At 50.2% G+C, this 11,272-nt stretch overlaps 1 protein-coding gene across 1 annotated transcript; it reads right to left on the reverse strand.

Annotated features, from left to right (window-relative positions):
* Positions 1-325: 325 nt before the first annotated feature.
* Positions 326-10,153, reverse strand: cyp21a2 (cytochrome P450, family 21, subfamily A, polypeptide 2; the record flags this gene model as incomplete). The annotated part of the gene is made up of 12 exons (XM_084471096.1): positions 326-642; positions 1,155-1,258; positions 2,038-2,204; positions 3,087-3,200; positions 4,642-4,725; positions 4,811-4,897; positions 5,943-6,053; positions 6,260-6,355; positions 7,588-7,742; positions 8,248-8,338; positions 9,053-9,165; positions 9,988-10,153. The coding sequence occupies 12 exons, from the start codon at positions 10,151-10,153 to the stop codon at positions 326-328; spliced, it is 1,605 nt and encodes a 534-aa protein (XP_084327222.1).
* Between the last annotated feature and the right edge of the window lie 1,119 nt (positions 10,154-11,272).

Below are 11,272 nucleotides of genomic sequence, written 5' to 3' on the forward strand. Positions count from 1 at the left end.
AGAGGCCTGTTTCCACACCCAAGAAATTCCTGATCCAGAATATTGATAACTTACAAACAATATAACCAATACTTTTTTTTAAGTTTAAAGTTAAAGTTAAAGAACTATATTAAACAATGGTACGCTATATAACCATCTGTGCTAGCGTGGCTTTTTGTTTCATATCCAACAAGAGTGTGAATGTGGGTGGTTTCCTGTTTTAAGATCTGTGTCACTCATGATGTTATCATCTGTCTACTTGCTGCTTCCTCTTACTTTCCGCCCCGGGCCGCAGGGGTGGACCTAACAACCTTCACACACGCGGGGGGGGCCGAGATCAAGAACATTATGCCTCATTAAAGCTCTGCGTGGTCACTCTGCAGAGCAGGGGGTCCCCCGGGGAGGGGGGGGGGGGGGGTCCGTCTCCAGGGGGTCGGGGGACCGCGATGACCTCGTAGGACTTGACCTTCAGGACCACGCTGGCTTCCCCCTCCAGGTCCGGTAGACCCGCCCCGCCGGGGAGGAACAGGAAGTCCCGCAGTAGGTAGGCGGTGAACAGGAAGAGCTCCATCCTGGCGACCGTCTCGCCCAGACACAGGCGAGCTCCGCCCCCGAAGGCCAGCAGGGCGCGGGCGCGACCGCCTCCCCCCTCCAGGAAGCGCTCTGGCGGAGGCAACGGGTCAAAGGTCAACTCCGCTCAGCCAGCAGGGAGTGAGTGTAGGCCTACCTGGTCTGAGTGAGTAGGTTCATTTAGGCCTACCTGGTCTGAAGCTGTGGGAGGTGAGTGTTGGTAGGTGGGTAGGTCTACCTGGTCTGAGAGGGTAGGTGAGTGTAGGCCTACCTGGTCTGAAGTGGAAGGTGAATGTAGGCCTAATTGATCTGAAGAGGTAGGCGAGTGTTGCCAAGTGGTAGGTGAGTGTAGGCCTACCTGGTCTGAGTGGGTAGGTGAGGGTAGGTCTACCTGGTCTGAGTGGGTAGGTGAGTGTAGGCCTACCTGGTCTGAGTGGGTAGGTGAGTGTAGGCCTACCTGGTCTGAGTGGGTAGGTAAGGGTAGGCCTACCTGGTCTGAGGTGGGTAGGTTAATTTAGGCCTACCTGGTCTGAAGCTGTGGGAGGTGAGTGTTGGTAGGTGGGTAGGCCTACCTGGTCTGAGGTGGGAGGTTAATGTAGGCCTACCTGGTCTGAAGCTGTGGGGCTCACTCCACACAGCCGGGTCGTGGTGAGCTCCAAACAGGTTGGGAATGATCACCGTGTCCTTAGGGATGAAGTAACCTGCAATGCTGACACAGTACACATACTTTACATAACATAACCTGCAATACTGACACAGTACACATACTTTACATAACATAACCTGTGATAAGGAACACAGTACAGATACTTTACATAACATAACCTGTGACACTGAACACAGTACACATACTTTACATAACACAACCTGTGATACTGACACACAGTACACATACGTTACATAACATAACCTGTGACACCGAACGCAGTACACATACTTTACATAACATAACCTGTGATAAGGAACGCAGTACAGATACTTTACATAACATAACCTGCAATACTGACACAGTACACATACTTTACATAACATAACCTGTGACACTGAAACACAGTACAGATACTTTACATAACATAACCTGTGACACTGAAACACAGTACAGATACTTTACATAACATAACCTGTGATACTGACACACAGTACAGATACTTTACATAACATAACCTGCAATACTGACACAGTACACATACTTTACATAACATAACCTGTGATACTGAAACACAGTACAGATACTTTACATAACATAACCTGTGATAAGGAACACAGTACACATACTTTACATAACATAACCTGTGACACCGAACACAGTACAGATACTTTACATAACGTAAATAATTACATAATCGTGCCGCAAAAGGATCCTGGGAGGGTTGGGACCATCACTAGTCTAAGCCGGGCCCCCGGCGGCGGCGGTGACATATGACATGTGGGGGGGGGGGGGTGCAGTTATCAGTGTACGCCTCGGCGCCCCGTGTGTCCCACACACACCTGCTGTCCCTGAGGGCCCGGTGGGGGACGGCGAGGGGGGCCACGGGGCGGAGCCGAAGGACCTCGCTGATGACCGCGCCCAGCACCGGGAGGCGGGGCCTGTCGCTGTAGCGGGGGTACCGCCCCTCCAGCACCCCACACATCTCCTCATACACCTGGGTCTGCACCTGGGGGGGGGGGGGGGGAAGGGGGCGGGGCCAGGTAGAGGGGGCGGGGCCAGGTGTGTGGGGGGGGGGTGGGGGTCCAGAGAGATGCATGCGGATCAAAGGGGGTCCAGGTACAGCATGGGTTGGGTTTAAAGGGCTGGTTGGTTACAGGGGTAGAGTAAAACCCTGACCTAGCGTACCTAGCTAACCCTGAGCTAGCGTACCCCCCCACCCCTGAGCTAGCGTACCTAGCTAACCCTGAGCTAGCGTACCCCTGAGCTAGCGTACCTAGCTAACCCTGAGCTAGCGTACCCCCCCACCCCTGAGCTAGCGTACCCCTGAGCTAGCGTACCTAGCTAACCCTGAGCTAGCGTACCCCTGAGATAGCGTACCTAGCTAACCCTGACCTAGCGTACCCCCCTACCTCTGAGCTAGCGTACCTCCCTACCCCTGAGCTAGCGTACCTAGCTAACCCTGAGCTAGCGTACCCCTGAGCTAGCGTACCTAGCTAACCCTGAGCTAGCGTACCCCCCCACCCCTGAGCTAGCGTACCTAGCTAACCCTGAGCTAGCGTACCCCTGAGCTAGCGTACCTAGCTAACCCTGACCTAGCGTACCCCCCTACCTCTGAGCTAGCGTACCTCCCTACCCCTGAGCTAGCGTACCTAGCTAACCCTGAGCTAGCGTACCCCTGAGCTAGCGTACCTAGCTAACCCTGAGCTAGCGTACCTCCCTACCCCTGAGCTAGCGTACCTAGCTAACCCTGACCTAGCGTACCTAGCTAACCCTGACCTAGCGTACCTCGCTAACCCTGACCTAGCGTACCCCCCTACCCCTGAGCTAGCGTACCTAGCCTACCCCTGAGCTAGCGTACCTAGCCTACCCCCCCTACCCCTGAGCCTACCTGGGGTCTGTGCAGCAGGAAGGCCAGGGTCCAGCTGAGCCAGGCGGCGGTGGTCTCCGTGCCCCCGATCAGCAGGTCCACCGTGGCCATGTGGAGGTGGGTCTCCGTCAGACGCTGGACGCGGACACACGGACGCAATCAGACTGCACTGCTGATGGTTGAGTAGGCCTACTAAACAGGTAGTCACAGGGCTCTATGTAGAGTAGGCCTGCTAAACAGGTAGTCACAGGGCTCTATGTAGAGTAGGCCTACTAAACAGGTAGTCACAGGGCTCTATGTAGAGTAGGCCTGCTAAACAGGTAGTCACAGTGCTCTATGTAGAGTAGGCCTACTAAACAGGTAGTCACAGTGCTCTATGTAGAGTAGGCCTACTAAACAGGTAGTCACAGTGCTCTATGTAGAGTAGGCCTACTAAACAGGTAGTCACAGGGCTCTATGTAGAGTAGGCCTACTAAACAGGTAGTCACAGGGCTCTATGTAGAGTAGGCCTACTAAACAGGTAGTCACAGGGCTCTATGTAGAGTAGGCCTGCTAAACAGGTAGTCACAGTGCTCTATGTAGAGTAGGCCTACTAAACAGGTAGTCACAGTGCTCTATGTAGAGTAGGCCTACTAAACAGGTAGTCACAGTGCTCTATGTAGAGTAGGCCTACTAAACAGGTAGTCACAGTGCTCTATGTAGAGTAGGCCTGCTAAACAGGTAGTCACAGGGCTCTATGTAGAGTAGGCCTACTAAACGGGTAGTCACAGTGCTCTATGTAGAGTAGGCCTACTAAACAGGTAGTCACAGTGCTCTATGTAGAGTAGGCCTGCTAAACAGGTAGTCACAGGGCTCTATGTAGAGTAGGCCTGCTAAACGGGTAGTCACAGTGCTCTATGTAGAGTAGGCCTACTAAACAGGTAGTCACAGTGCTCTATGTAGAGTAGGCCTACTAAACAGGTAGTCACAGGGCTCTATGTAGAGTAGGCCTACTAAACAGGTAGTCACAGTGCTCTATGTAGAGTAGGCCTACTAAACAGGTAGTCACAGTGCTCTTTGGAGAGTAGGCCTACTAAACAGGTAGTCACAGTGCTCTATGTAGAGTAGGCCTACTAAACAGGTAGTAACAGGGCTCTATGTAGAGTAGGCCTACTTAAGGGGTCACTACTGTTGCTTAATGTTGAGTAGCCTTACTTAAGGGGGTATTTACTGGTACTTAGTGGTGGGTAGCCTTACTTAAGGGGGTATTTACTGGTACTTAGTGGTGGGTAGCCTTACTTAAGGGGGTATTTACTGGTACTTAGTGGTGGGTAGCCTTACTTAAGGGGGTATTTACTGGTACTTAGTGGTGGGTAGCCTTACTTAAGGGGGTATTTACTGGTACTTAGTGGTGGGTAGCCTTACTTAAGGGGGTATTTACTGGTACTTAGTGGTGGGTAGCCTTACTTAAGGGGGTATTTACTGGTACTTAGTAGTGGGTAGCCTTACTTAAGGGGGTATTTACTGGTACTTAGTGGTGGGTAGCCTTACTTAAGGGGGTATTTACTGGTACTTAATGGTGAGTAGCCTTACTTACCACACCGTCTTTGGATCCGATACTTTGTTCGATGCCTTTGAGCAGCGAGCTGGTGATGCTGTCCTCTGATTGGTTGTCCCTCAGCTATGCAGTCGGCGACATAAACAGATGTTATTGTCATGTTGTGAGTGTAATGTTAAACGACGCTAGAGGCAACGCGTTCACCTACTTTGTATTCCTTGATGTGTGTCCCTATGATGTCGTCTCTCCTCGCCACCTCTTTCAGAAGGCGGGAGAACGGACGATTTGGCAATCTCTTGGGGAAACCACGAACAGATGTGCTTGATTAATTCGAGAATATTCATCAGTTAATTGCGTGTATGATGGGTAGTGACTCTGAGCATTATGGGTAGTGACTCTGAGCATTATGGGTAGTGGCTGTTTCTGAAATGCTATACTACATACTGCATACTGACACAGTATATACTGTGCACTACATACTACTCCCCGCCCTAGTATGCAGTATAGTATGCAAGTATGACAAGTATCATGCAGTGTACTACACAGTCACATGACCAAAAAATGTGGTTATAAATATAAACGGTTGAGCCATTTGTTCTGTTAACAATGAAAAACACACGATTACAAAAACATACGAAAGCTTATCACATCAAAATAAACAACTAATTACAACTAATTATACATTTATACATTTATGTATTTGTATTTGTATTCGCCGCTCGCATTGTCCGCCATTATTTTAAATGTTCAGCGGTGCCGCGTTGCATTATGGGATACAGTATCCGACGTAGTGAGCTCTGGATGTATACTAGAATTTTTTGACCGATTAGTACATCATCCGGGTAACTGTCGCATACTGCAAAAAAACATTTTTCGCGTACTGCATACTACTTACTACTTTTACGTCACGATCAGTATACGAGCAGTATGTAGTACGCCATTTCAGAAACGGCCAGTGACTCTGAGCATTATGGGTAGTGACTCTGAGCATTATGGGTACTGACTCTCTGAGCATTATGGGTAGTGACTCTGAGCATTATGGGTAGTGACTCTGAGCATTACGGGTAGTGACTCTGAGCATTATGGGTAGTGACTCTGAGCATTATGGGTAGTGACTCTCTGAGCATTATGGGTAGTGACTCTGAGCATTATGGGTACTGACTCTCTGAGCATTATGGGTAGTGACTCTGAGCATTACGGGTACTGACTCTGAGCATTATGGGTAGTGACTCTGAGCATTATGGGTACTGACTCTGAGCATTATGGGTAGTGACTCTGAGCATTATGGGTAGTGACTCTGAGCATTATGGGTAGTGACTCTGAGCATTATGGGTACTGACTCTGAGCAGGGGGATGGAGTCCAGCGCTGATATCCAGGGGGAGCCCCACAGAGACACGATGTTGTTGAGGCAGCGGTGCAGCTGCTGCAGTTCCTCAGACTCCTTCTCGTACTGGAGACACAACGAGGACACATTCAATACACACAACTCCACTGACGCCGATAATACAAACGTGACCTAAAAAAACGACACAAACCTCTAAAATCCCAATGCTGCTATCAACAAAGAAATCAAAGAAAATCGATCAAAATATTAAAATGACATGATAAAAAAAACCTGTTGGGGTCACGTTTGTTTAACGATGATTTGGCGCTCACCTCTTTTTCAAAGGTCAGCGTTGTGATGACGTTACTGGCTGCCACGGTGAAATCCTCAGCGAGATCAACAGCACGGCCGTTATAGCCAATCAGAACCTGAGCAGAAGGATGAAGAATCATTCAAATAGAAAAAAAACAAAAAAACGTGGTAGAGCAGTCTCTGTAGACCGGTCTGAGGAGGACAGTCTCTGTAGACCGGTCTGAGGAGGACAGTCTCTGTAGACCGCCGGTCTGAGGAGGACAGTCTCTGTAGACCGGTCTGAGGAGGACAGTCTCTGTAGACCGCCGGTCTGAGGAGGACAGTCTCTGTAGACCGGTCTGAGGAGGACAGTCTCTGTAGACCGGTCTGAGGAGGACAGTCTCTGTAGACCGGTCTGAGGAGGATCAGTACCTCTCTGAGGACCAGAGTGTTGTGTGTCTGTGTGTGTCTGTGTGTGTGTGTGTGTGTGTGTGTGTGCCTCTGCGTTGTGTGTGTGTGTGTGTGTGTGTGTGTGTGTACCTCTCTGAGCACCAGGGCCTGTCTCCGGACCAGGTCCTGCAGGGCACTGTGTGTGTGTGTATGTGTGTGTGTGCCTCTGTGTGTGTGTGTGTCTGTGTGTGTGTGCCTCTGTGTGTGTGTGTGTGTGCCTCTGTGTGTGTGTGTGCCTCTGCGTTGTGTCTGTGTGTGTGTGTGTGTGTGTGTGCCTCTGTGTGTGTGTGTGTGTGTGTGTGCCTCTGCGTTGTGTCTGTGTGTGTGTGTGTGTGTGTGTGTGTCTGTGTGTGTGTGCCTCTGCGTTGTGTGTGTGTGTGTGTGTCTCTGCGTTGTGTCTGTGTGTGTGTGTGTGTGTGTGTGTGTGTGTGTGTGTGTGTGTGTGTGTGTGTGTGTACCTCTCTGAGCACCAGGGCCTGTCTCCGGACCAGGTCCTGCAGGGCACTGTGTGTGTGTGTATGTGTGTGTGTGCCTCTGTGTGTGTGTGTGCCTCTGCGTTGTGTGTGTGTGTGTGTGTGTGTGTGTGTGTGTGTGTGCCTCTGTGTGTGTGTGTGTGTGTGTGTGTGTGTGCCTCTGCGTTGTGTCTGTGTGTGTGTGTGTGTGTGTGTACCTCTCTGAGCACCAGGGCCTGTCTCTGGACCAGGTCCTGCAGGGCGCTGTGTGTGTGTGTGTGTGTGTGTGTGTGTGTGTGCCTCTGCGTTGTGTGTGTGTGTGTGTGTGTGTACCTCTCTGAGCACCAGGGCCTGTCTCTGGACCAGGTCCTGCAGGGCACTGTGTGTCTGTGTGTGTGTGTGTGTGTGTGTGTGTGTGTGTGTGTGTGTGTGTGTGTGTGTGTGTGTGTGTGTGTGTGTGTGTGTACCTCTCTGAGCACCAGGGCCTGTCTCTGGACCAGGCCCTGCAGGGCGCTGTGGGAGCAGCGCTGCAGGGTCTGGTGCACCAGGCGCCGCTGAGCCCTCCACTCCTCGCTGTAGTCCCCCAGGGAGATGGAGCAGCCCCCCCCCGACACCAGGGCCCCTGGTCAGTAATATATATATATTACCTCTAATTATGTACATGTACATTATGTACATGTAATTATGAGTATCTATTCATAAAGTGTGTTCGTTAGGTGTGTTCGTTAGGTGTGTTCGTTAAGTGTGTTCGTTAAGTGTGTTCGTTAGGTGTGTTCGTTAAGTGTGTTCGTTAAGTGTGTTCGTTAAGTGTGTTCGTTAAGTGGGTGCGTTAGGTGTCTATGTTAAGTGTGATCGTTAAGTACGTTTGTTAAGTACGTTCATTAGTACGTTCATCTTCATTAAGTATGGTCACTAAGTATACTTCATGAAGATACTTAATGAATATATATATATATATATATATATATATATATATATATATTCATTAAGTATCTTCATGAAGTATATCCATTCATTTTATTTGTGAGTTTTGGAAAAAGTCATTTTTATTACACTACATATTTAACTACATACAAACTGTTTTAATGCAGGTTTGACCGTCATGGCTCCGATGCCTTTTGGTTCACCTGTATATGAGATCGGCCGCCCAGCAAAGTCAGACCATTTCTTCACCAGCGCCTCTCTGATGACGTCGTTGCTGTTCAGGACCACGCAGGGCTGCAAAACACATCAACACACCAACACATCAACGACCTGAGACGACCAGCAACTAGGGGGGTCTGAGTCACACACACACACACTCGGACTCAGAGCACACACACACACACCACACACACACACACACACTCGGACTCAGAGCACACACACACACACACACACACACATGCACACACACACACACACACACACACACACACACGGACTCAGAGCACACACACACACACACACACACACACACACACACACACACACACACACACACACACTCGGACTCAGAGCACACACACACACACACACACACACACACACACACTCGGACTCAGAGCACACACACACACACACACACACACACACACACACACACACACACACACACACACACACACACACACACACACACACTCTGACTCAGAGCACACACACACACACACACACACACACACACACACACACACACACACACACTCGGACTCAGAGCACACACATACACACACATACACACAGAGTCATGCTGCAAAGACAGTATAGACAGTAGAATCCACACATAGCAAACGCTCCATCAACCAAACCCCCCCAGCCCCCCTCAGCCCCCCTCAGCCCCCCCCAGCGCCCCCCCCAGCGCCCCCCCCCCCAGCCACCCCCCACCCCCAGCGCCCCCCCCCCCCCCCGGGTCCTCACTGGTGCTGCCGCAGGTCAGCGTGTAGACGGGGCCGTGGCGCCGGGCCGCCGGGTCAGGTGGGAGGGCAGGTGCTTCTGGCCCAGGTCCAGCATGTTCCCCAGGAAGGGGAGGCCAGCGGGGCCGGGCGGGAGACCCCTGAGGACGACTGGAGGAGGAGGAGGAGGAGGGGGAGGGGGGAGGAGGAGGAGGAGGAGGTGGAGGAGGAGGGGGGGGGGGAGGAGGGGAGGAGGAGGAAGAGTAAGAGGAGGAGGAGGAGAAGGAGGAGGAGGAGGAGGTGGAGGAGGAGGAAGAGGAGGTGGAGGAGGAGGAGGAGGGGGAGGGGCAGGAGGAGGAGGGGGAGGAGGAGGAGGGGGAGGAGGGGGAGGAGGAGGGGGAGGAGGAGGAGGGGGAGGAGGAGGAGGAGGTGGGGCAGGAGGAGGAGGAGGAGGGGGATTAGGAGGAGGAGGTGGAGGGGCAGGAGGAGGAGGAGGAGGAGGGGGGGGAGGAGGAGGTGGAGGAGGAGGAGGAGGAGGTGGAGGGGCAGGAGGAGGTAGAGGAGGAGGAGGAGGGGGAGGAGGAGTCACTTGAAACCCGTCTTATGTTATATAATAATTATACATTAGACTATATAGTGCTTTTTGTAATATTCAAAGAAGCTTTAAAGTGTGATAAACACAAAATAAAAGAATCGAATAAGAACGAATGTCAGTAAGAATGTGTATGTATCTTAAATATCTTAAAGATTTCTTAAAGCTAACATCGCAGATGTGAAGGAAGTGCTCTAACAACCTGTTTGAATTTAAATCAATATAGAGATAGGAGTACATACTTATAATAAACAGAATCCATACAAAAACATAATCCACATCATAAATACAATACACATCATGAACACAATCCATATAATAAACAAAGTGAACATAATCCACCAAATAAATGAGACCATAATATAATATAATATATATATATATATCACTAACGACCGTACAGTGCCCTCCATCTTGTTCCCCCGCTGTCGAGGCGGCTCTCTTTGCAGAAGAAGAAGAAGAAGAAGAAGAAGAAGGAATCCTTCTAGAAGTCGTCCACAGCCACAGCGCGAGGAGCAGCAGCAGCGCCGCGCTGAGCAGCAGCAGCACTGAGTCCTGGGTCCTCATGACGGTTCGCGGCTCAGCAGACCTGAGGAGGCCGCCCTCCTCTTATAGCACCGCCTCTTGTCTACAGCGAGGCTACAGGCCACAGCCCTCAAGGACGCCACAATATTGTGTCGGCCCTGATAGGAGAGGAGACAAGGCCCCCAGGCCAAGGGCGCGCGCATGTCTGGCTTTTATTTTGGAATTGAGTGTAGATATAAAAAAAAAAACACACACACACACAATATAACGTCATTTTTAACTTAATTTAATGAGGTAGAATTCCGTGAAGTAATTATCGCAAATGTAAATAATATATATTGTATATAATAATATATATTACATATAATTATTATTTATTAATTCTTATTTATGTGACTTGCTCTTTGTTATCATTGTGTGTAACACACACGTCTATGTACCTCGTTGAGAGCGTTTGAAGGTCATGAAAACAGCAGAGTTGACGAATGACTTGAGACGGTGTTTACCAGAGGACAGAGCGACAACACACAGCAACAAGAAGGAGAGACGACACTCTGACGCCCTGGAACTCTTGTTTTTATTCATCACAATCTGAGATCCAGAGCACAACATGAACTCCGTCACGATGAGGGGGGAGGGGGGAGGGGGTGGTGGGGGGTGTGTGGGGGTGGGGTGGGGGCGGGGGGGGTGGTGGGGGGTGTGTGGGGGGGGGTGGGCCCCATGGAAACACTTTCTATTACAAAGTCACAAAGGATGTGAGGAGTTTGAGCCAGAACTAAACAGACAAAACACAAACAGTGAAACATAAAAATCAATAATATTAATAATAAAAAAAAAAATACGTTTAACTTTTCTTGTTTTGTAAAAAAAAAAAAAAAAAAAAAAAGTAAGTGATGATGACACGGCAGAGAGTAAAGCAAAACACATACGGCGTGCAGCTGTCAAAAACAGTTTGATATGCAGAAGGCGGACCTTAACCGTGATTATTATGAGGGGAGGCGTGGCCTAACCGCGTGTATTATCAGGGGAAGAGGCGTGGCCTAACCGCGTGCATTATCAGGGGAAGAGGCGTGGCCTAACCGCGTGTATTATCAGGGGAAGAGGCGGAGCCTAACCGTGTGCATTATCGGGGGAAGAGGCGGAGCCTAACCGCGTGTATTA

This window comes from Micromesistius poutassou, assembly GCF_964030765.1.
Source record: "Micromesistius poutassou genome assembly, chromosome: 8".
NCBI lineage: Eukaryota > Metazoa > Chordata > Actinopteri > Gadiformes > Gadidae > Micromesistius > Micromesistius poutassou.